The 27,056-nt window shown below is 37.0% G+C and overlaps 1 protein-coding gene across 5 annotated transcripts in view; it reads right to left on the reverse strand.

The window, feature by feature from the left end:
• The window catches only part of ano3 (anoctamin 3), a 137,171-nt gene extending 121,055 nt beyond the window's left edge, over positions 1-16,116 (reverse strand). For 2 of the 5 annotated variants that reach the window (XM_048158282.1, XM_048158284.1), the window contains exons 1-2: positions 15,981-16,116; positions 15,818-15,895 (exon numbers count right to left, since the gene is read on the reverse strand). Coding sequence is in view for 1 of the 5 variants with exons in the window: in XM_048158279.1 (XP_048014236.1) it covers positions 11,120-11,216 (97 nt within the window). In the remaining 4 variants the exon portion in view is untranslated. Of the gene's footprint in view, positions 1-11,119; positions 11,572-15,817 lie in introns of those variants that run through there. The other 3 variants (XM_048158281.1, XM_048158283.1, XM_048158279.1) reach the window with 2 other exon arrangements.
• Between the last annotated feature and the right edge of the window lie 10,940 nt (positions 16,117-27,056).

The raw sequence follows: 27,056 nt of genomic DNA on the forward strand, positions 1-27,056 counted from the left end.
TGTTCCCCGTCTATGATTCTCTGCTGCCTGCCTTTGGACTGTTTATTGCTTATTGGACTTGTGATTGTTATCTGCCTGCCCTGACCTAAATTCTACCTGCTCTCTGCCATACCTGTCTGCTGTTGTTCTACCTTTGCGTGTCTGACTACGAACTCTGTTTAATAAAAGCTTGCACATGGATCCCATGTCATGTCCCGCCTCGATACACCTGGAATGTCATGAATTATTACTTCTATAAGTACGTTTTGGACTTTCTTCAAGAGAATGCCCTCCGGCTTTGAGTATGAATGAAACGTGTATTACATGAGAGTGTTAGCGCTTCATAATGCTTACATTGGCTCATTTTGGATAAGAATAAAACATCAGGTCTTGCATAGAATATCTTGTCTCTTTGAATTTTAATCTAGATTTATTCACATTGGCCCATGAAAACCTCTGTGAACACACTTGCCCAAAAAAAAGTGTGGGGAATGAATTTATGTTTTATTAAAAGTGCGGGGGACACGTCCCTTGTGTATTCTACACATATGCCTATCTCCCACCACATACCCCACAGCTGTCTGTCACACTTCCTTCAATTATTATTAGCTGAGAATTCATCTCACGCTTTCACCATTAAATGCTAAATTGCAGATTTTCCATTTATTATGGAATTGTATTAGGAGAGCATTAATTAGTGTAATATCCATTATCAACACTCATGAATGATTTGCTAAGAACATCATTTTCAAAATGCATTTTCCTGGCACCTCATATTTCTGCAATAATGTGATAAGATATGCCAGTGAAGGAGTCCGTGGCCAAACATGCTTTGATGTGGACATAACTGAATATAAAATCCACTCTTCTGGTATAGAGGCCTAAACATCAAAGAGTCTCTTTCACTATATTCCCATCACATCTCACCTTCCCTGACTGGGAAGTGTCTTTCTCTTGCCGCAACTATCTTCCTTTGCAGTCTCCACACATCACTCTTATATCAAGGGGATGCACTGTTTGGGAAATCTCATTTTCATTTTATGGAAAGATTGTCAAAAAAAAAAAAAAAACTTTCAGAGAAAGCCCCCAAAAGATATATAAGAATTGTAAGAGAAAGGAAAAGATAGAATGCCTTTTTTACTGCTGTAGTTATTTTGTCATTCAGCACTTGGAGACAGGCGAGGTTCTGGGGTCAGTGGATATTTGGGGCTCAGTTAGACATCTGTGGAAGCTTCAGGGGCCTTTCTTTGATGCAGAGCTGCAACCATTGCTGACAGCAAAAACAGTTTAAACCAGCCAAAACTGGTTTGCTGATTTCTCAGCTTGGTCAGTCTGGGAGACAAGCTTAAGACCAAATTGTTGTTGTTTGTCCAACAACTGGATCTGTTTTAAAAGAAAATTTAGCATCCTTTTGCATCACTTACTGTAAGCCTGTTTAACACATCGCCTACTATGTGAAAGGGGCATGAATCCCACTATGAATGCCGTAACCTGTTAATAATAGCCCCATTCACACATTAAACCTGGTAAATTACCATAGAAATTACCAGATTAAATTTTCCGGGAAATACACAAATGTGCTGTTCATGCAAGCAACTGTGTCAGGAGGATCCAGTTCAAATGATCTACCCAATCAACACGGGAGGAGGCCTATACATAGCCGACTCACTGTTTAAGCTTTTCTGCATCTCTCCTCCACCTCGACTCCTCAATCTCAGCTGGTTCCTATCCCAGCCAGGTGAAGAGACGCACTGTCAAATTTGACAAAAATAAATAAATAAATAGTGACACCGAATGTGTTTTTGCTCTTAACAACAGTAGACGCATAATAGTTAGTACGCAATAGTAGCAAAAGTATGATCTCTAAACTGTAATTTATCTGTAATTCACCAGTATGTGTGAAAAGGGGTAAAACAGGCCTTGATCACTGACATGGTAATATATAAAATGGTAATATATGTTTAATATAAATTATTTATTGTTGTGTGTTGTGATGTGTACATCAGAGTAATGACCCTGGACAAATCACAAAGGTTCCGCTCTATCCCACTTGAGCTGAATAACATGTCAGAATTTAAAGGGGACATATCATGAAAATCTAACTTTTTCCATGTTTAAAAGCTATAATCGGGTCCCCGGTGCATCTACCAACCCAGAAAACGTGAAAAAAGGACAACCCAGTAACTTTGCTTTGTCAAGCCTTTCTCTGCAAGCATGGGAAAAAACAAGCCGCTCAGATTTTGCTCCCATTGTGACAGAAGGGTATCTTATTATAATATTACTACCCCTTAATCTTCACGTTTCTACCCACTGCACCGCCATTTTGTTTTAGCAAGTGAAAACGGTGTACCAGTTCTAAGGCCATGGCAAAAGTTTGAGCAAAGCATGCTAAATGTTCTGTCGTTGGCTGCACAGACGAGCACAGAACACTATTTAGAGTCTCATTAGCATGGATAGCCTGCAAGTTTACCCTGGCAAGCTCGATTGCTAAAAAAGGAGCATTTCTAAACGATATTTAGGAAAAATATTAGACCATTCATAGCATTTAATAGCAATCATAAACGTTAGCATGGTGTGTATGGCTCTGTTTGGCAAACAGGTTTGCTATGTATAGTGGGCGTCCATACAGGTTTTGCTCAAAAGATTAACATGAAGCCACATGCTAGTCGATGAGTTGAATCAACTCCACAGCAACTACATAAATTTATCCACTAACCATTCAGAAACGTCCAGTTTCATTCTAAAAGTTGTAACTTCTTCCTGAGTCTCTTTATCAGAGTCCGACTCCAGTTTGAACAATGTAAGGCTGAACATCATTACTGACAATTGTCATTTTGGCTGGAAGTGAGATTCTCCAGCTTTGTTGTTGTTGAAAAACCAAAGCATGTGCTGTTAAGGCTCCGCCCTCTTTTGGAAAGTGGGCCAGGAGCAGCACCTTATTTGCATTTAAAGGGACACACACAAAAATGTTTTTGCTCACACCCAAATAGGGGCAAATTTGACAAGCTATAATAAATGATCTGTGGGATATTTTAGCTGGAACTTCACAATCACTTTCTGTGGACACCAGAGACTTATATTACATCTTGTGAAAAGGGGTATAATAGGTCCCCTAATGTCAAAATTGGAAAACCATGATAATGTGCATGTTAAGGTTGTCACGATACCATAAAAATGTCTTACGATACTATACCACCTGAAGTATCACGATACCAAGTAGTATCGTGATACCATGCAGTATACAAAATGAACCAAACTTTCATAAAAACATGAAAACAGACCAGATTTTTCTCTGAATACTTCATTAATGAGAATGAATAACAGGCTTTTATTATCAATCAAATGAATCATTGTAAACAAAATTCATCTTCAAATTCAAATTCATCTGCACAGAAGCTGTATGAACTGACATTACGATGTAGCATTTATGCATTTACACTTAAATTACAATTGCATAAATAATGTTATGATATTAATGTTTCAATTATAAAAATCTGAATATAGAAATAAAAATGTTGGCGGAAAAAAAATGATAGAATATACCTACTTTTAGATGGTAAAAAAATTATAGATTAGGCCTACTTTTAGATGGGAGACTAAGTAGCCAGTAGGTGGCAGCAAGTGTTAATGATTAAGTCAATGAATCATTCAACCGATTCGTTCAAAACGGCTGATTCATTCAGGAACGAAGCAAATGACTGTCTTAATGAATGGATTAGTGAGTCAGTGACTCACCCAATTTGTTCATAAACAGATTCATTTAGAAACGAAACAAAAACAGCGCTCTTGCTCGTTTCGCGAACTATCAGGAGCATTTTTGCCAGCCTATCTTGAAATATCTAACCCTGACTGGAGAGCAGTATGTATATTAAAACATATAATACATTTATAATTATAAAATCACGATTGATATGATTGATAAGAACCGAGTGCAAAGCCGCTATAGCTTATTGATGAATGGAATTGCATTTGTCTGAATCGTGTTCGCAAAGATGTTTCTAGAAACAAACTATTTAATCTTTTCCAGAAGTGGTCAAATGAGCAACGGAAAAACTGAGAATTCATTCGTATATAAAGATTTTATGATGTTAATTAAGTGAATTTCAGACCCTTTCTCCAGATAAAATGCACTGCGAACAACAACGTGCAAGCGCAACTTTATCTCATTGCAAAATTAACTGAAACATCAGGAAACAATAAGGCGCTAATTCTACAGAGCATTTACTACACAGGGCACAGCAGACAGTCAACGGCAGTCTCTTGTAATGTTTTTGCAGGCATGTTAAATTGAAGTGTACCTGCCTCACATACAACATTCCTTACGGTACTGACGATACTACCATTTAAAAAATACAATGGCATCGCCAGTATTTTGAAGCTTTGGTATCGCGATACTACCGTAGTACCGGTACACCGTGCAACCCTAGTGCATGTGTTAACGTGCTAATTTCACTAGCTCTGATCTATTTGTTTTTGTCCTTCATTTAGTCACACAGTTTTATTTAGTTAAAGGCAGGGGAGGTGATTTGGTTCAAAACATTTTTTTGTTATGCTGATTGAAACTCTTCACATGATAGCAATCACTAAGTTTCTAAAGTGGTCTAAATGTATTTATCTGTATTTATATCATCTATGGAAGGTGTAGGACCATAAAATGTTCATCCAATCATATCCCTTGGTCCAAGGGCTATGATAGGATGTCCTACCTTCCTGTCAACATATGATTTTACATACCTTCATGCATCTTGTTCACGCAGACATCACACGTCATCAGCGCATTACATGCTATGCAGATTTGGACAGATGTCAGCACTGTGTCATGAGCACACAACCAAAACAGCAGCCACATTTTATAGTTCCTCCTGAACAAAACAATGAGCTTATGCTGCGTTCACGCCATAAATACCGTAATTTGTAAGAGATGGAAACCTGTGACATTATACTCAGAGAGGTTCGTGACTCGAATGTATGCGTTTCAATGGCAACACTATCAACGCCGAAATTAATCTGCAGCAGTCAGGTGATACAGGTCAGTGATCTGTAAGTCAGTTTATATTCATTATTATTGTAATGTTATGTGCTTTGAGACATGAAGTAATTTAACGGCATCTCTTGTGATGATTTTGTTTACATTAGTTATTATATTACTTCACCCCTAATGACGGCAATAACAACAGTTCCATTGTTGAACCAAGCACGTCCTGATTTTGCTGAGTTAGACTCTTTCCTGGGTCAACATATTTTGTTGATCGTGGAACAACATTCCTGTCCAAATATTTATTCCTAACCATATCCTTACCCCTAAACCTTACCCTACCCATAAGTAATCCGTAAAATCAGAGGGAAATGATAGGTGAATAACACTGATGTAGAAGCACCTAACCCTAGTTGTAAGCCTAAACTTGACATAAACTGCAAACTTCGAATCTAACAGGTTGATTGGAAAGTTGTTACAGGATTAACAAAGATGTTGATGCAGGAACATGTAGCACTTGGTGAAATCAGGCTCTGCGTTGAATGTACACGGTTTGAATGACAGACGCGTGACAGAATTACTATAGTTTCTGGAAACAGTTGTGACTAGTTAGTTAATTTCTCCAACGATGTCAGTTATATGTGAATATAAGCCTAAATTCAATCTGTTTATCATATAAAGTGATGGAGTCTCCAGAAAATTTGGACTAAACCGTTCAGTTCATATGGATTAGTTTTACAATCTCTTTATGAACTTTTAGAAGTGTCAAAGTTTCAATTTTGTAGGCTGTCTATGAAGAGACAGAAATCTTTCAGATTTCATCAAAAAGATCTTCATTTGTGTTCTGAAGATGAACGAAAGTCTTAAGGTCCTTGCACACTGAGTCTGAAATTTTCGTATGCGTTTTTTTCGTATTCACCTAAAAATTTGTCACGCATTGAATCGCAAAACAATACAAAATGAAGTCTTCAAGCAGTGAGAATGATTTTGCGGTCTTCTCTCTCCTTAAAGAGAGAAAAAGAAAAAGGAAATATTGGATCCATCCAATCCTGAGATTGCGTAGAGAGGAAGGAGAGTTCCACCTACTTATCAAGGAGCTGTGGGATTATTCTGAGCAATTCAAAGTTTACTTCAGGATGTAAGTGGCTCAGTTTGATGCTTTGCTAGCTATTCTGGATTTTGGCGTTCGCTTGTATGGTGGCTCTGAATTGTCAAAACATCTCTCAAAATGCTTGCTACGAATGCGAAAAACACAGAAAATTTAACCCGATCTGAATTTTTTTATGACGAACGAAAGTTTCAGATGCAGTGTGTAAACGTGATTGACACAATGTGTGGTCGTATTTATTTTTTAATTTGCGAAAATTGCGGACGAGAATTTCGGACCTTTTCGGACCTCTGCTGGATAAATTCCTACCCCTGCACTGCACATATTATAGGGATAGTTCACCCAAAAATTAAAATGATCCCATGATTCACTCACCCTCAAGCCATCCTAGGTGTATATGACTATCTTCTTTCAGACCAACACAATCAGAGATATATTTAAAAATATCCTTAGTTCTCCAAGGTCTATAATGGTTGTGAATTAAAAAAAAAAAAGTAATCCATACGACTTCAGTGGGTTAATAAAGGCCTTCTGAAGCAACGCAATGTGTTTTTGTAAGAAAAATATCCATATTTTAATTTATAAATTCAAATAACTAGCTTCCGGCGGAAGAACGTATGCAGAATGCGCAAGTCCATTTGTGGCGGAAGAGTATCCTTTGACCTGACGCACAACGTAATGACGAAAGCGGAGGCACAGAGGACAGAGCAAAACAAATCACTAGTGACGGATTATACATCTAAAACTATAATTTTTAAAGAGAAATGTGAGAGGATTTTGATATAAGAGAAGAGGTGCTTGAGTTTGTTGCACAGCACTATTTGTTTGAACCACGAGGCATCTAAACTTACGATACTCCTACATCCTGCGTCACACATCGCGTCAGAGAATTACTCATTTGGCGCAATTATGAGTTTGGATGAACTGTTGCACAATTCTGACACAAGTTTAATTTTGTAATAATTAATTTTGCACCAGGGTGAATGCCAATGTAATAAATGTCCTGGAAGTCGCTTTGGATAAAAGCATCTGCTAAATGACTGCTTGCTGTAATAAACAGAAATTGCACATGGATGTGTTTTCCTGAAGCACCTGAAGAAAGAGCTTTCAATAGCTTTCCCACTGTCCCCTGGCATGCTGCAAGAGCCCTAAATAATCACCTGTGAGTCATTTAAAAGCTTTAATGCTTGCAATAATCTGTATATTCGCTCTTAGATCGATAGCTAATGATCGTGACAGAGTCACGTCTAGGTAGTGAGGATGTGAAGTGGCACTATAAATACATGCCACTGTCATTATGCTTAAAGGGGAAATGTGTAATTATAGTGACACCAAATGAAATTGCTTAAAGTAATGAGAGAAAATGTTCCTCTCTGCATTCATTGAGGGCCAAACAGTCTGAACTAGTCTTGCTTTAAACTCATGACATTGGTTGAGCCAATTTTGCTGTATTGGGATATACAAGAAATGCCATCACACTGTAGCCATTCCAGTCACGTTACATTCAGAGATAAAATGACAAAGAGCTTGTTAAATGGATTAGTTCACCCAAAAATTACATTTCTGTCATTAATTACTCACCCTCATGCCGTTCCACACCTGTAAGACCTTCGTTCATCTTCAGAACACAAATTAAGATATTTTTGATAAAATCCGATGGCTCAGTGAGGCCATTGACAGCAAGATAATTAAAGGTGCCATCGAACGTTTTTTTACAAGATGTAATATATAAGTCTAAGATGTCCACTGAATGTGTCTGTGAAGTTTCAGCTCAAAATACCACATAGATTTTTTTTTATTAATTTTTTTAACTGCCTATTTTGGGGCATAATTAGAAATGCGCCGATTCAGGTTGCGGCCCCTTTAAATGCTCACGCTCCCCGCCCACGGAGCTCGCACTTGCCTTAAACAGTGCATAAATAAAGTTTACACAGCTAATATAACCCTCAAAATGGATCTTTACAAAGTGTTCGTCATGCATACTGCATGTATGCGTCGGATTATGTGAGTATTGTATTTATTTGGATGTTTACATTTGATTCTGAATGAATTTGAGGCTGTGATCCGTGGCTAACAGCTAATGTGGAGAATTTTAAAGAATAATTCTTTATAATACAGACTCAAGTTTTAAAAAGAAAATAAAGTTACATGTCATGTCTCTGTCTGCCCCTGTGAAGTTTCCCCGTTCTGTTATGTTTACCTGTTCCTTGAATTATCCTGTACAGTTTAGTTCCTTTGTTGCAAGTCTTGTGTTGTCCGGTGTTCATTTAGTTGGTGTATGTTCCTTTAATTCCTGTTTCTCCACAAGTAAAGACTTATAACTTTATCTCCTCGTCGTGTGCTTTGTATAGCGCAAACGTAACACAGCTCTTGTCTCCGTGAATATAAGAAACGATGGTAACTTTAACCACATTTAACAGTACAATAGCAACATGCTAACGAAACATTTAGAAAGATAGTTTACAAATATCACTAAAAATATCATGTTATCATAGATCATGTCAGTTATTATTGCTCCATCTGCCATTTTTTGCTATTGTTCTTGCTTGCTTACCTAGTCTGATGATTCAGCTGTGCACAGATCCAGACGTTAATACTGGCTGCCCTTGTGTAATTCCTTGAACATGGGCTGGCATATGCAAATATTGGGAGAGTACACCCCGACTGTTACGTAACAGTCTGTGTTATGTTGAGATCCGCGTGTTCTTCGGAGGTCTTTTAAACAAATGAGATTTACATAAGAAGGAGGAAACAATGGAGTTTGAGACTCACTGTATGTCATTTCCATGTACTGAACTCTTGTTATTTAACTATACCAATATAAATTCAATTTTAATTCTTAGGGCACCTTTAACATTCAGATGCCCAGAAACTATAAAGACATATTTAAAACAGTTATGTATACAGTGTTCAACCTTATGTTTAAAGTGACGAGAATACTTTTTGTGCGGCAAAAAAAAACAAAATAACGACTTTATTCAACAATACCTAGTGATGGGCGATTTCAAAACTGCTTCATGAAGCTTCGAAGATTTACAAATCTTTTGTTTCGAATCAGTGGTTCAGAGCGTGTATCAAACTGCCAAAGTCATGTGATTTCAGTAAACGAGGGTTCCTTACATCATAAGTGTTTTGAAATGTCAATAGTTCACCACTGGGGGGCGTGACTTTGGCAGCATGATACACGCTCCGAACCACTGATTCAAAACAAAAGATTCGTAAAGCTTCAAAGCTTCACTGAGCCATCTGATTTTTATCAAAAATATCTTAATTTGTGTTCTGAAGATGAACGAAGGTCTTACGGGTGTGAAACGACATGAGGGTGAGTAATTAATGACGGAATTTTCCTTTTTGGTTGAACTAGTCCTTTAATAAAGTGCGTCCTCTGCGGTGTGGAATTGATCCTCCTCTAGGTCCTTAGTTGCTGTTACTAGCCCTATAAAGCTTTCCCAATAGCACATTTCTGCCATCAGCAAACTGGAGAAAAGTAATCAGGTTGAGTGAATCACCTCAAGAATTATTGCATAATATCTGGATTAACTGTGCTTTTATATCTAGTAATTATATAGAGAGGTAAAAAAAAAAATATATCCAGAATAGTAATAATAGTAATTTTCCTGAAAAAAAGAAATTCTTCAAATGTGTGATATGGCCACACATATACACTGAAAACTTTGCTTCTACTTCCTCTTATCCGTCTTATTATAAGTTGTAGTAGTAGTATTGTTATCATTATTATTTTGTTTAATTGTTTATAAATTGCATTTCCATAAAAAATATATATATATATATGTGACCAAAATATTTGACCAATATATTCATTCTTAATTGTATTATCCACTGCTAACTGGGAAATGGGACAGAAACAAGGCAGTATTTTGGTTCTCTAAGCTAAACTGCAGCTGAAGATTGATACAAAATAGGCTAGATCAACCGACTGGGATGGACATAGAGAGCTGTGAACAATCTACACTTAAATACAAAGACTACTAGTTACAATTCAGTTCTCTTAAAGTCGTTTCGATCTCTCATTTCAGCCTCTGTAATAACATCTTGTAATATTACTAATGAAATTTTACTGAGATATTTCTTCAAGTGCTGTTGTTTACACTGACCTCATTCTGGAATCATATCTGTTAGTGTTACTGTATCTAATATCTTCTATACAAGAATCAAACGCACTTCATCAAAACAAAGTGCAATGTAAGCCTCTAATATCACAACAGTGCACTAAAGTTGTTGTCCTTTTCATCCCATTGCCAGCTACTAAACCCTGCAAAACTGGCTCTCTTTTTTGTCCATCTCACTGTAATTAAATCACCAATTCTGTCAGAATCACCCTGAGAGCAGCAATTTTCAACACAGTGTGATTTAATAGCCAGATGACCATTTAGTGTGTTGCGACCCCATTAAACAAGAGCAAGAAAGATCAATGGAAAGTGTTTTCCCATAACCCAGAGTCCAAATGTTCCAGTAAATGTATTTTTTTTTATTATTATTCTAAGGTTCATGTTACTGATCACCAAAACTGCAGCTATGAGAACACGAGTGGACCAGCATCCATTGCAATGCAAACAAAACTCAAATGCCAGAAATAAATCCAGAGAAGTTACATTAGAGGTTGTTGTTGTCGGTCGAACATCACAGACGAGTATAGCTATGATACCAAAATCAGAGAGATATCAGAAAGATATCCCTGATCTATTAATCTACTAATAGAATTTAACTCCTTACAAATATGGGATCAAACAAGGACAATAAAAAAAAGACTAAAATCATCATCATATATTAAATTATATAAATATTAACTTCTCCTATGCCAAATGCGAATAAGCAAAATAACTGTTTCACTCGTGATCTAGTCTATTCACGACAACGATATTATTCCAGTGGCATCCAGTAAGAAACGGATATGCGCCAAACACTTAATCATGAAGTTGATCATATCATGAAAGCATCTTCAAACCGGGACATGAAGTACAGCAGCCCAGAGCCGCACTTTCCCCCAAAACACGTTATCACAAACAAACCCCCGCAAAAACAGCGCTCGCACTGACCCTTCTGCTGCTTGAAGGACTGTATGGATCCAGAATGATGCACCATGGTGTTTCCCGATAGAGATCCTCGCGGACAGAAGATGAAGGCAGGATACATGGGAAAGTATGAAGCGATCGCGTAGGTGTCTCTCCTCTGCGCAACCCAACACCTGTCTACCCTCGCGCTCCACCATCCGGGGCTGTTGTCATGGTTACGTAGTGTAAGAGGATGGATGGACACCCTTCAGTGGCTCGATAGAATGACCCGCGTTCTGGGGGGCGTTCTCACAGGACGTGTTGTTGCGTTCTGTATGCGCTATTTTATAATTGGTGGACACATGTACACATGCGTCAGACGGACGGCTGTAAAGTAGCGTCCTTCTCTTTATTCCTAGCGACAGCGGTGCGATTTAAAGACGCGCTGTCAAGTTAAAAACAGTTCAACTTTTTAAAACACGTTTCCTGTGCATTCTGCTCCTTTTTTGTTTTTGAGGCAATCGAATTGACTAATTCGATTTGTGAGTGACGAAATTCAAGGGGGGTCGTGACTCGTGTCAATGACATAACCAGGGAAATGGAATGCAGAAATTATCATTTTAATATAATATATGCCCCATGTTGTAAGAGAATTTAAGTATGGTAACATGGTAATTTATTTTATGCCAAAATACCTCAGTTACAGCAGTTATGTGCTGTGAAATCATAGTACATGATCTTTTTCAAATAATCTAAGGGGGCATCCACAGATTCCACACTTGACCCTTTTAAAAAAGCAACAATAAGAATGCACCAGTCTCACTAAGCACCTGTGAATGGAAGAATATTTCAGTCATTTTGTTTATCCTTTTTTTCTGATGACATTGGTGGTTATTACTAATTACATTAGTTTTACTGTAATAAATGATGAAAGGTATAATTAAAAGGTTAGTTCACCCAAAAAAATGAAAATAATGTCATTTATTACTCACCCTCATGTCGTTCTACACCTGTAAGACCTTCGTTCATCTTTGGAACACAAATGAAGATATTGTTGATGAAATCCGATGGCTCAGTGAGGCCTCTATTGAGAGCAAAGCCATTCAAACTCTCAAGGTCCATAAAGTACTAAAAACATATTTGAAACAGTTCATGTGAACTGGTGGTTCTATCTTAAGAGACAAGAATACTTTTTGTGCACAAAAAAAATAAAAAAAAATAAATAAAGACTTCAGCAATATCTATATGGGCCGATTTCAAAACACTGCTTCGGAGCTTTACGAATCGAATCAGTGAATAGGTTGTTTGCACATGATGTCACACAGCAGCGCGAATGAGTCTGGAGGGCAGGGAGTGATGTTTCTATATAGGAATCCTATCAAAAACTCAAAATTTGCATGTTTTGCGTCGTTTATGGTTGCTCAAATCGATAAAATCGAGAACCCAGAAGGTGTTTATATCGTATACATAGCTTATACAGTTTTTTATAACTTATTTCGTTTTTTAACTTTAAAAGTTGTCGCCTTTTATAGCGTTTTGCGTCTGCTGATACTTAAATGAATATGGATACCTGCTTACCTTTTTGACTTGGTTAAATATTCACATTCTTCATGCTATTGTTTGCAGGGAGGAGAAGATATTTTATCCTATTTAATTATAATTTGGTATTTCACTTCAGTTTTGTAGTTTTCTGTTCACAACGTTGATCTGGTTACCATGAGAACAGTGTCACGCGCTGCTGCTTCAGCCATCGTATGGTAGAAAATGTCCAAATAAAATAAATGTTTAACAAGTTGACAAAAGTCGATGCATTTCTTTGTTGGAAGCGTGTAAATGTAACTAGTTTTAATGTTGTTTTTGTAAATATTCACTTTCCCATATGACTACGGAGGAGAATCGGAGGGTCACGTTCAGGACACAGACACGCTGTATTTTTGTATTTATTTCAACAAATGACAACCAAAATCAAACCCATAGAAGCTCGTGAACAGTTTTGAAGTGGCTGTGTGCAAGTTATAATCATTCACAAGCCGATCCGACAGCAACATAGTGTCGGCCCAGATCCGGCCCACATCTGGTCCGTGTATAATCCACATACTGTATACCAGATGTGGGCCAGATCTGGGCCACACTATGTTGCTGTCAGGGGAGTGATCATACTCTAAAACATAATGTTAATTATTAGACAAAAACCAAATACAAAACTCAGCAAAGTATGTGATTATTTTGAGTGAAAGGCAGTGGGTTTATTTAACATTAGTGACATTATTACATTTGCTAGTCGTCTTCCCTCACCTTCTCAACCAAGGCGAAAATTGTATTACCGTCCTTTTTTTTTTTTTTTTTCCACAAACGATATCGTGAGTTCCTATTACAATTCTCGATTCAGCATAAATGACCTACAATGGCGACATTTTTCACAATCACGACAGAAAATCAAAATACTGCTCTAACTTCACTAGTAGAAAGGCAGCGCGATATAAACAAACCCAGACTAGAACTGAACACGGCGTGATGGCAGCTTCACATCCTCTATATCTGCCTCCTCGATGGCAGGAAAGTCTTTTAATTCAGCAGAAAAGTCATTCCTCTTCATAACATAAGGATCGCGTGCAACATATGTTGTGATTTTCTGTTTATACCTTTCTAAACCAGCAAAGAAAGGACTTTTCCCCATCTCTTCCATTCTAATTTTCACTGCTTGCCCTCCACCGGAATTTCGCGCGTCACCAGAACCACATGATTGCAAACAACCTATTGGAGTGCCAAAGTCATGTGATTTCAGCAGTTTAGCCGAATCACTAATTCGAAACAAAAGATTCATAAAGCTCAGAAGCTTCATGAAGCAGTGTTTTGAAATTGGCCATCACTTAATATTGTCATTATTTTGTTTTTTTGGTGCACAAAAAGTATTCTCGTTGCTTTATAATATTAAGATAGAACCACTGGTACTGTTTTTAGTACCTTTATGGACCTCGAGAGTTTGACAGGCATTGCTGTCTACATAGGTCTCACTGAGCCATCGATTTCATCAACAATATCTTAATTTGTGTTCTGAAGATGAACGAAGGTCTGACGGGTGTAGAACGACATGAGGGTGAGTAATTCATTAAATTATTTTTATTTTTGGGTGAACTAACCCTTTAAGAACCCAATGGCTACATTCACACTAGTTCACACTAGATGGCAGAAGGTCTGGACTTTATTGCAGCTTTCATTGGTCAAGAACCACCCAAAAGGACGTTTGACTGACATGTAACACAACCAATCACAGTGCGTTTTGTTCTGCGTCATGCGTGAAAATGTAAAGTTGATGTCTCTATACTATAACAGACCGGTGTGCATCTGATAAATTATTCATTTAAGAATGCTATGCAAGTTTACTGCAACAATGGAGCCACGAACTTCACATTCATTTAAAAATCCAGTTTAGTTGATCCTGGTAAGCGCTTATTGTCAGAGCTGTTTTTCTTCCATGAGGGGGTTTGGCGTCACGGCATTTGTTTCCAGTCGGACCATTAAAGAACGCAACACACATCTGTGTTTCCAGTTAAAGGGATAGTTCACCCAAAAATGAAAATTTGATGTTTATCTGCTTACCCCCAGGCACAAGATGTAGATGACTTTTTTCTTTCGAACGCAAATTATGATTTAACTGCAACCGCTGCCGTCTGTCATCAAATAATAGCAGTTTAGTTGATCCTGGTAAGCGCTTATTGTCAGAGCTGTTTTTCTTCCATGAGGGGGTTTGGCGTCACGGCATTTGTTTCCAGTCGGACCATTAAAGAACGCAACACACATCTGTGTTTCCAGTTAAGTGTTCCATATGCATCAGATGTTCAGCCACCGGTCCGTGGGCATGACGTCTGAGGCTGAGACTACGTTCACACTATCAGTCCAATCTGATTATTTGTAAATCAGATTGGAATCTGCTCTTAAAGGGTTAGTTCACCCAGAAAATGTCATTAATTACTCACCCTCATGTCGTTCCAAACCCGCAAGACCTTTATTCATCTTTGGAACACAAATTAAGATATTTTTGATGAAATACAATAGTTTTTTTTTTTATCCTCAATAGAAAGCAATGAAATTGCCACATTCAAGGTCCAGATTTTAACAATGTTTTTTCTACTTTTCTGGACCTTGAATGTGGCAATTTCATTGCTTTCTATTGAGGATAAAAAAAAAAACTATTGGATTTTATCAAAAATATCTTAATTTGTGTTCTGAAGATGAACAAAGGTCTTATGGGTTTGGAACGATATGAGGATGAGTAATTAATGACTAACCCTTTAATAGTTGACTGTCCACTTTGTATCAAAACAGTTCAGATTTGATTTGTGTGTCCCATGTGTTCAGTTTTTCAGAATATCTGCATTGGTTTCTATGGTGTTGCATTGGTATGACTTCACCAAACAACAACAACAGCAGCATGGAGGGGTTTGCAATACAGATGCTGTCTTAAAACATGACATTGTGTAGCCGCAGCACTGGACTACTATGTCTAAAGGCCAATTCACACTGCACTGACAGACGCAGACCAACGGCGACAGTCAGATTACAGCACATCACTTCTCAGACATTCTAATTCTGATTCAACATGTTCGGTTGGCGAAAACAAGCTCTAACAGACTCCGACAGAGGTAACACACTGATCCAACAAAACCCAACAAAGTGTTTCTTGCCGTCTGTCGCCGTCTGTCGGTTCACCCAAAAATGAAAATTTGCTGTTAATTTACTCACCCTAAGGCCATCCAAGATGTAGTTGACTTTTTTCTTTAGTAGAACAGTAAAGAAGATTTTAGCTGAAGCCATGGTCCTCTGTGATTCATATGATAGAAGTCAATGGGTGCTATCAATTTGAGAATCAAAAAACATATGCAGACAAAACAAAATTAATACCCACCACTCCTGACGATACATTGAGGTCTTCAAGTCCACATGAAATCAAAATGTAAGTTTTTTGGCTTTTAGTATAAATATGTTAGCCTTACTGTTATCTATAAGCTAGTGTGCTCTAAAACAATGACGAAATTTGTATTTAGAAGATATAAGAGTTCAAAGATAACAGTCTCTCACTTGATATATGGATCAATGATTTTGATGACATCACTCTGGACTTTAGCTTCTCATCAGATTTTCTGTCCAATCAAATACTCTCTAGAATCTAAAGCGTCCTGCCCCCACATTATAAAAAGACACTGAAGCTGTGGCTAAAATCAGTCACTTTTTTTTTTACACATTTACTACAACCCCCAATTCCGGAAATGTTGGGACATTTTAGAAATTTAATAAAATCAAATCAAATCACATGAGCCAATGTTTTATTCACAATAGAACATAGATAACATAACAAATGTTTAAAGGGAGAAGTTTTACAATTTTATGCACAAAATGAGCTAATTTCAAACTTGATGCCTGCTACAGGTCTCAAAATAGTTGGGACAGGGGCATGTTTACCATGGTGTAGCATCTCCTCTGCTTTTCAAAACAGTTTGAAGACGTCTGGGCATTGAGGTTATGAGTTTCTGGAGTTTTGGTATTGGAATTTGGTCTCATTTTTGCCTGATATAGGTTTCTAGCTGCTGAAGAGTTTGTGGTGGTCTTTGATGTACTTTTCATTTAATGATGCACCAAATATTCTCTATAAAGGTTCTTGACTGCAGGCAGGCCAATTCAGCACCCGGACAACATGCTGTTGTAATAGCTGCAGTATGTGGTTTTGCATTGTCCTGCTGAAATACACAAGGCCTTCCCTGAAATAGATGTCAACTGGAGGGGAGCATATGTTGCTTTAACACCTTTATATACCTTTCAGCATTCATAGTGCCTTCCAAAATATGCAAGCTGCCCATAACGTATGCACTTATGCACCACTATACCATCAGAGATGCTGGCTTTTGAACTGAATGCTGATAACACGCTGAAAGGTCTCCCTCCTCTTTAGCCCGGAGGACACGGCGTCCATGATTTCCAACAAGAATGTCAAATGTGGACTCGTCTGACCATAGAACACTTTTCCACTTTGAAACAGTCCAAATTAAATGAGCCTTGGTCCACAGGACACAACGGTGCTTCTGGACCATGTTCACATATGGCTTCCTTTTTGCATGATAGAATTTTAGTTGGCATCTGCAGATGGAACAGCGGATTGTGTTTACCGACAGTGATTTCTGGAAGTATTCCTGGGCCCATTTAGTAATGTCATTGACACAATCATGCCGATGAGTGATGCTGTGTCTGAGGGCCGGAAAACCACAGGCATCCAATAAAGGTCTTCACCCTTGTTTCTCTGAATCTTTTGATGATGTTATGCACTTTAGATGATTAGATTTGCAAGCATTTGAGGAACATTGTTTTTAAAGTATTCCACAATCTTTTTCTGCACTCATTCACAGTTCTGCCCATCTTTACTGCCCAACATTTCCAGAATTCGGGTTATATTTTCTACATGTATTTTCTACATTTCTATTTAGGGGATAGGGAACGATTAAGACAACACATGTACATATGTGTTCCATTGGGGTAAGTGAAGTCTGGTTTCACATTAACTTCCAGAGACATTCATTTGTTTTCATACCGGTGGACCTGCATGCTTACTTTAAAAAATAAAAATGTACATTTTCATTTGAATCTAATTGTAGAAATTCATATAAAATTTCCACTTTGTAAAATAGTTGCATTTTCTCAAGCGACTGGGTTGGGTTTCAGAGTCTACTTCAATCTTGTTGTTTCCTGTGTGCTTTAAGGCTGCACAAATTAAGGTCTATTAGAACTGCAGTGGTTAGACACTAATGATTTTAACTTCCTGCACAGCAAAGCAGTGTAATGGTCAGTCCAGCCAGCCAAAAGCCAGTTAGTCTCATTAAAAGTCATTCATTCATGCTGCTGATATCACAAACCCCATGAGCACCATGAACACAGTAAAGCTGTTTGAAATATTATGGGCTTGTGTGATTCAGGGTCCAGTCAGCCAGACTGACATGTTTTTTCAGACCTTTGGAGATGCTGACTTTACTTGTCATGTCTAGGCAGGTGAGTTCCAGTGCAGTCTATTTGGTCCTGGCAGAAATGTCACATATCCTACACAGGTTCCCACACTGAAAAAGAGCCTGACAGAGCTGAGAAAAAAAGTATAAGAAATCAATATCCATTCAGGTTAGTGCTGACACCTCAAACGTGACTGACAAATGACAGAGACATCTGCTGAGACCAGCAAAAAAAGAATTAATCATACAATATGTTGCGCACACACACAAACATTTCGACTGTGTTAGAATGAATATGAATGATATCTGCCACACTGCACTGATGCATATTGAAACTTACACTAATTAGCTAAGTCAAGCATCACTATTACTACACTGCTCATATTTAGAGCTAGTGATTTGAACTACTTGTCACGCCAAGTATAAATCTTCACCATATGACTTGGCCCACAACATTTGTTCATCGCATATGAGTGATATCTCAAATTATGCAGCTGTGAACAATAAAATGGACTATACAGACTAAAGACAGATCATAGAGTCTTGGAAGTTGCTACTACCTAGCAAACATCCATGCACCATAGAAATCACCTACTGTAGCAACACCCTAGCAATGACCCAGAACACCAATGCATTTCAATAGCAATATGCTGTTGACCATTTAAGACTTTGCAAAAAACATAGCAAAACGTATATGTACACGTATGAATCACTACCCCTCAAAACAACTTTGTTTTTGAGTTAACTGAATCAGCACCCTAGCAACCATCCAGAACACACTAGCAACACATAATAATATTCTTACAAGACCTTTGCAACTGCATAGCAGTGCCCTAGTGACCACCCACAAAACCCTAGCCGCTATGTGCTAACTAGTCAGAATACTGTACTTGATTAACTACATAACAATGCCCTGGCCATCACCCAGAACATCCTAGCAATTGGTTAATAACATATTAGCCCCTCAAAGACCCATAACAAAGTATTTGCAACCATCAAAATCAACCAATGCATCACATAGCTAATCATACAGTTTACTGGTTTGAACCAGATGAGCAAAACCCTCTCCTTAAACTTAGTATAATGTTAGTAGGACATCCTAATAAACAGCAGTCGGATTAGTCCATGATATTTACGAACTCTGATTTTTCTAAACTCTGAATCCATGAAGGCTTTACTAAGTCGTTCCCTTAATTTACTAAATTGTGAGCACGATTTAATATTTCATTACCTCGATTTGCTAAATCGTGCGCAGGATTTAGTAAATTGAGGGAACAAATAAGTAAATGATTTAGCCTATTTTTTTCCTGAATGTTATTTTTGCGAAGCTCTATACTAAAGGTGCAATCACATTAACAAAATTTGGGTGAAATTTAATTCATGAAAATGGTCTACTGTCAAAAGTGTAGTGATGTGTAGTTGTGCTTCATACACTCACTAATAAACCAAATTGCTTTCTGTTGGTCAAAATCTGTGTGGTGAAATCTCTTGCCCTCACACAAAATTCCTGATCGCATAGTTTTGATTTGAATTAAAATAACTGTATTAATGTATAAAATGACTGCAAAAATTTGTTGAACAACAGTAAATGTGACCGCAAAGCACATACAGTTGCATGAAAAAATATGGGAGGCACTTGCAGAATCTGTGAAAATGTGAATAATTTTAACAAAATAAGAGATCATACAAGATGCATGTTATTTTTTATTTAATACTGTCCAGCAGTGACTGTATGATTTTGAGATCCATCTTTTTACACTGAGGACAAATGAGGGACTCAAACACAACTATTACAAAAGGTTCAAACATTCACTGATACTCCAAAAGGAAACACACTGCATTCGTTCCTATACTTTTTCATTCAACTGTATTGAGCTCCTTATAAATTGCATAGCAATGTCCTGGCAGCCACACAGAACATCCTAGCAGTGAATTTGGATGGGAAAGCATCAGTCATATTTTCTTCATAAAATGTAAAGATCTAGTTTAGTAGATCTAGTTTTAGGTTTGTCCTTGAGAGCCAATGGAAACACCACAGAATCATTGCAAGAATGCAACAGCAATGATAAATGTAGTAAAAGTGCTTGTTTAGTATGGAGTTACATTTGTGCCAAAAACTGCTGACTGCTTTGTATAATACATTTATAAATTGTACATAAGATGCATTTATCTGTTTTCTGTTCTATAAACTTGAATGAATCTGTGGTCCTTAGGTTTTGTCTTTGTGCTTTTTAAGAATATTCAGAGTTTTAGAAAGATGGTGAGAAAACTTAGTGAAAAAATCTAAACATCATTGGTTTACCTGGATATCTGTAAAATGTGCTGCAAAACTGTCACTGAGAGCAGTAATTTACAGTATAAAGCATGAAACGGGGAGAAAGATACAATTGGACAACAGAAAGGACAACACTAATAAAACAAAAGCAACAACAGAAAATTGTCTTGTACAAAGTGGTCAACACTTTTTTGGCACAAACGGAACCCCATACTTTAAGCGCTAAAGGCTTAAAAATCATCAGTCTCTCAGCCTCTTTAAATGATTCTTCATGCCTCTCCGAATCTGAGAGAGCTATTGTGAAATACATTGGAATCAAAATGAGCTCTTGTACTTTGCACTTGCCAGATTCAGATGAGGACTTTTTATTTTTGTATTGCTTCCTAGACAACTGCAATAAATTACAATAAATTAAACAATGAGCATCTCTTCTCATCCTGGATTATTCATCTCTCTTCAACCCTCTTTGATGTTTGTTTTTTCAGCTCTCAATGTTCGGGTGGTCTGATGAGAGGGGTCTTATAATAGAGATGTGCATGTGCAGTGGGCTGCATCATGATTGTCCAAACACTTTAATGTCAGAGGCACGTAAACAACACGTAAACACAGATGCATTCCAGAACATGACTGTGAGAAATTGAGAATTTGTGAGACAGTTTCCATGTATTATTGGGGACTTCAATCCTCATTTTCATTCCCTCATCCTGTTTATGTGGTTTTCACTTCTGCAATTGCTTGTACCATCTGCCTCCCCTGCAAACAGCAGGCAACCTCCACTGTCTCTACACGGTCTCTGTACTGTCCTGTTGGACCACGTGTTTGCCCTCTCAACAACAACCAATTTCAAAAGCCTCCTGCACTTACATAAATATGTGTACTTTTCACAGTAATCTGGGTGTTTTTTGTTGATTAGCATTGCTCTTGTTTTGATATCCTGGTCAAACGACTTTGCTGCAGTGTGCCGCATGTCATTTCCTGAGATGTGATGCTGCCACCTACTGGAGAAATTAAAAAGTATTAATGTGCCCAAGATAACTACACCTCTGTCATTCTGTAGCAGTCATTCAGCTTGCCAATCAAAGTTTGATGCTTATATTAATATGTGCATGGTATGTGATTAAATGTGCATGGTATGTAATTTAATAGATGGCATGAAAGTGATTATGAAGCTATTTAGTTAAGTTATTTAACCCAAGATTTAAAAAAAATACCCCCCCCCAAAAAAACCCCACAAATAAATAAATAAAAAGGAAGTTCCGCACACTATCAATGCTTATCAAAAAGTATCAAAATCTCTTTTTTATTTATCGCAACGGTCCCATGACCTTTATCAGGCATATCCATAACTCAAAGCTCAAAAATATATAAAATCCACTCATGACCAATCACTGAAAAAACAAAAAACAAACATCAATTATGATCACAATCAGTGACTTAGGGCATCATTACATCCTCATCATGATCAACTAAATGGGCCACTATATGAAAAATTAACATATGACATTGAAAGAAAATTATAAGGAAATGTATATAAAATAATAAAAAAACATATTGAATAATAATAATAATACATTCAAACCAAAGGGGGATAAAGCCTAAAGTATAACAATCATACAAAAGAAAATACAAAAAAAAAAAAAAAAAAAAAAGGGAAAAGGGAAAAGCATTAAAAAACAACCATAAAAATATAAAATCAAATAAAATCATCATCACAAGAAAATTATAACACTCTATAGCGTCACATTGAATAATGCTTCATCATTCATTCCCAAAGATGATAAGGTCTGAAGTGTAATAATCCAGTAAAACTCCTGTATCTGTAAAAACATTTCAATGTCACCCTTCTCAGCAGCACAATCACTTTGTCAGTACCACAAAAACGTAAGGAGGAGACATCATGATTCAAACACACAAAAAACAAACAGCTGTTTCATAACCCATAATGTATGAGATTATTGTATTAGAACAATAATCTCATACATAATTGAGTTTTGAAAAAACAGATTATATATTTTATATTTCTACTAAAACTATAAAAAAAAACAATTGTTTTCAAATTTTTTCATTGTAATCATTTAAAATGCAGTAAAACAGTAATATTGTGAAATATTAGTACATTTTAAAATAAAAATTTTAATATATTTAATTTTTTTTTTTTTTTTTTCATATATTTTGATCTAATAAACGATTCCAACCTTCCAACCAGTAGTGTGTGTGTGTACCTGGTATTCCTCTCTGTTATGGGGATCAAATGTCCCCACAAGGATAGTAATTCCATTTATTTTTTGGGTCCCCATGACATGTGGAAAACAGCTTATAAAACATACTAAATTAAGTGTTTTGAAAATGTAAATTTCAGATTTCTGTGATGGGTAGGTTATACAGGTGCTGGTCATATAATTAGAATATCATCAAAAAGTTGATTTATTTCACTCAAAAAGTGAAACTTGTATATTATATTCATTCATTACACACAGACTGATATATTTCAAATGTTTATTTCTTTTAATTTTGATGATTATAACTGACAACTAAGGAAAATCACAAATTCAGTATCTCAGAAAATTAGAATATTACTTAAGACCAATACAAAGAAAGGATTTTTAGAAATCTTGGCCAACTGAAAAGTATGAACATGAAAAGTATGAGCATGTACAGCACTCAATACTTAGTTGGGGCTCCTTTAGCCTGAATTTCTGCAGCAATGCGGCGTGGCATGGAGTCGATCAGTCTGTGGCACTGCTCAGGTGTTATGAGAGCCCAGGTTGCTCTGATAGTGGCCTTCAGCTCTTCTGCATTGTTGGGTCTGGCATATCGCATCTTCCTCTTCACAATACCCCATAGATTTTCTATGGGGTTAAGGTCAAGCGAGTTTGTTGGCCAATTAAGAACAGGGATACCATGGTCCTTAAACCAGGTACTGGTAGTTTTGGCACTGTGTGCAGGTGCCAAGTCCTGTTGGAAAATGAAATCTGCATCTCCATGAAGTTGGTCAGCAGCAGGAAGCATGAAGTGCTCTAAAACATCCTGGTATATGGCTGCGTTGACCTTGGACCTCAGAAAACACAGTGGACCAACACCAGCAGATGACATGGCACCCCAAACCATCACTGACTGGAAACTTTACACTGGACCTCAAGCAATGTGGATTGTGTGCCTCTTCTATCTTCCTCCAGTCTCTGGGACCCTGATTTCCAAAGGAAATGCAAAATTTACTTTCATCAGAGAACATGACTTTGGACCACTCAGCAGTAGTCCAGTCCTTTGTGTCTTTAGATGCTTCTGATGCTGTCTGTTGTTCAAGAGTGGCTTGACACAAGGAATGCGACAGCTAAAACCTATGTCTTGCATATGTCTGTGCGTAGTGGTTCTTGAAGCACTGACTCCAGCTGCAGTCCACTCTTTGTGAATCTCCCCCACATTTTTGAATGGGTTTTGTTTCACAATCCTCTCCAGGGTGCGGTTATCCCTATTGCTTGTACACTTTTTTCTACCACATCTTTTCCTTCCCTTTGCCTCTCTATTAATGTGCTTGGACACAGAGCTCTGTGAACAGCCAGCCTCTTTTGCAATGACCTTTTGTGTCTTGCCCTCCTTGTGCAAGGTGCCAATGGTCGTCTTTTGGACAACTGTCAAGTCAGTAGTCTTCCCCATGATTGTGTAGCCTACAGAACTAGACTGAGAGACCATTTAAAGGCCTTTGCAGGTGTTTTGAGTTAATTAGCTGATTAGAGTGTGGCACCAGGTGTCTTCAATATTGAACCTTTTCACAATATTTCACAATTCAATATATACTGAATTTGGGATTTTCCTTAGTTGTCAGTTATAATCATCAAAATTAAAAGAAATAAACATTTGAAATATATCAATCTGTGTGTAATGAATGAATATAATATACAAGTTTCACATTTTGAATGGAATTAGTGAAATAAATCAACTTTTTGATGATATTCTAATTATATGACCAGCACCTGTATATACAGTTCTTTCTGCGTTTTGAATCTGATTGGCTGAGAGGTCTTTTCAGCCATGCTATATTCTACCAGTATTGCCACGGGAACCGTCAGCAACTGTTCAGCGCTCGTGTACCCGCCAAGAACAGCTTCATCTTGGCCAGGCCTTTGGGAATTTGCCGCTGGCTCTTATGTAGATCGTGTTTAAACATGAGGTATAATTCATTTTGGGTATATCAAATGGGCAATCTTTGATTTTATTTATCTATTACTTGTTCCAGAGCTAATAGATTTGGATTAATGGCTATATTAAGTTTCATAACTTTATATTTACATTGAAATTAAATCCTGCACTAACTAGAGCACTGCTTTTACTTTGTTTATTTCCAATTGTACAAACTTTTTTATACTGTTATAATGGCTATTGTTGTTCATTTAAATATTATGATTCAATAAATAATATTTTATATAAATAACATGCCATATTTTGCCATATCATGCCGAGACACAACTGACAAATGCATTGACTAGCACTGTCATGGGAATGTCTTAAATGTTAAAAGGACAAAGATATTGCTTTCCTCAGCAAACATTCAAACTGATTTTGTGATTATGAATATAAGATTGACCTGAAGAATATCAGCTAGATGCAGGTAATGCACTCGTTCATAATACTCTACATATTACAGTGAGTTTCAATTAAGTGACTCAACGTTCCTTCGTTAGTAGTTCTAAAGTGACTTTTTAGAATTAGTAACGGAGACTTGGGCTCAACTGTTTAACTGTCACCTTGAGATTTGAATCCATGGTGGAAGGTAGTAGTTCCTCACAAAAGAGGGTTTTTAAAGATAATCCATTGTTGTTCTTATTTATTTGCATACTTGTGCCATCGAACTGTTGTATAAACAATATCACACTCGTAGCACTGCGATATGGCTGTATATCTACGGCCAAATCACAGCCGTGCTAATATACAACCATATCTCACGGCTACGAGTGTGATATTGCTCATATGTGTGTGTGTGGTATAACAATATAAAAATATTTACTATAATTTATTTATTTATTTGATTGTAATGAGATTTTATCTAGACAAATGTCTATAAAAACTGTTGGATAATGTTCAGGTATGTTCAAAAATAATTACATACTGTGTGTGAACAATAAAAATAAATTTTCTTCATTTTCAATAATAACACATTTAAAATTACAAGTTTATCAAAACAACAAAAACTTTTAACAAATCAAAATAAAGTGATTTACGTTCATAAAACATCTGTGAATTGAGTCAAATCTGTTTTTCGAAGAGGTTTTCCAAGAGGTTCTGATTTAGTATGGATCTTGGCGGGTCTGGTTTTGTCTAAATCTGTGCCACTTCAAAGGTGTCCTGGAATCATTGTTGTGCCAGTTCTGCACAGGACAGGACCCTCGGGATGTATCAGCAAATGTATCTATTGTTACATTACATATTCTAAAAGTTTGGGATCTGAGACATTATATTACTAGCAACTCAGATGGGCAGAAGTGAGTTAATATCACTGCAGTCTGCAGTCACTAAGGTAAATGAAAGTGGCAAATGATTTCCCAAAGCAATAAGATTCCAACAAACTTCATTCATCTTTAGCTTTTGGGCAATTTTTGCTTCTGTGATGAATTAGAATGAAACATGGCAGTCTCTTTCACTGATTAAATATTTACTAGAGCTTAAATGAATGAGCCAAAAAGAAAACAACGGACAGTTAGAATGTTTTTGTTAGAGTTCATTTTGAGCTGATCATTTCATCAATTCAAACTGAATGAATGTGTGGAGGATATTTCAGACATTTAGTGCTATTGATTTCAATGTTGTTTATAGACACATTGTCTCATTCCGGCAGTTAATCATTTCAAGGCTTTCAGCACAACACAAATCTGTAGAAATAACAGTCAGAGTCAACCATGAAGGTAGATTTGAACTGAAAATTTAACTGTGTACTTATTTATTTATTTATTTATTTATTTAATTAAATGATTCTACATCTATCTTCATAGTTTTCAGCCATGTGACATAGAACAGCATTACAGGCCTCAAAAGATGAAAAACAAAAATATGTGAATAAAATGCAAGTTTTGGGCATGTGTGATCCATATAAAGCACATGCTGAAGTATTTTAATCACTAAAAGCAGTGAGATGTTCTAAAACGTTTAACTTGGAAAAACTTAAAGTGCCTTAATGTACTAAAACAGTGGTATTATATGATCAGCATACACCTTTTTAATGATGCATGTCACAGTTCTGTTCAGTTAGTTTCATTTTCATGGACTTTTAGCTTGTTTTTCTCAGTCACACGTTTGCCATTGCTCAGTTTTCCTGCCACTCTTTAGTTGTCATGGCAACAGATATGATTAGTTTTCAGTTCAGCTGTGTGTCATTTACTACCCTTGTTTGCCTAGCTACTTAAGTTGCTGTGTTTGCATTTCTCATTTTTGTCTGGTCACGTTTATTCGAGTGCTGTGCTTGACCGATTGCCTTTTGTTTGCTTGTGTGGATTATTAAAGCCTTTTTGAACCTGATCTTCATCCTCCTGTTCTTCCTACAACCCAGTGTGACAATATACAGGCGAGCAGATATAAACTCTATGTACTGAATGGTTCCCTTTCATGGGAACATCGACGCTGTGTAGTAGCTTTGGGAACGCCTCCGCGTGTTACGTCTTGAAGCACTCGTGAAATCGAACCAATAGTATATATTGTGAGACACAGAATGGCGAGTTCAAGCAAGCAA

The sequence above is a fragment of the Megalobrama amblycephala genome, linkage group LG15 (assembly GCF_018812025.1).
Source record: "Megalobrama amblycephala isolate DHTTF-2021 linkage group LG15, ASM1881202v1, whole genome shotgun sequence".
Classification (NCBI taxonomy): Eukaryota; Metazoa; Chordata; class Actinopteri; order Cypriniformes; family Xenocyprididae; genus Megalobrama; species Megalobrama amblycephala.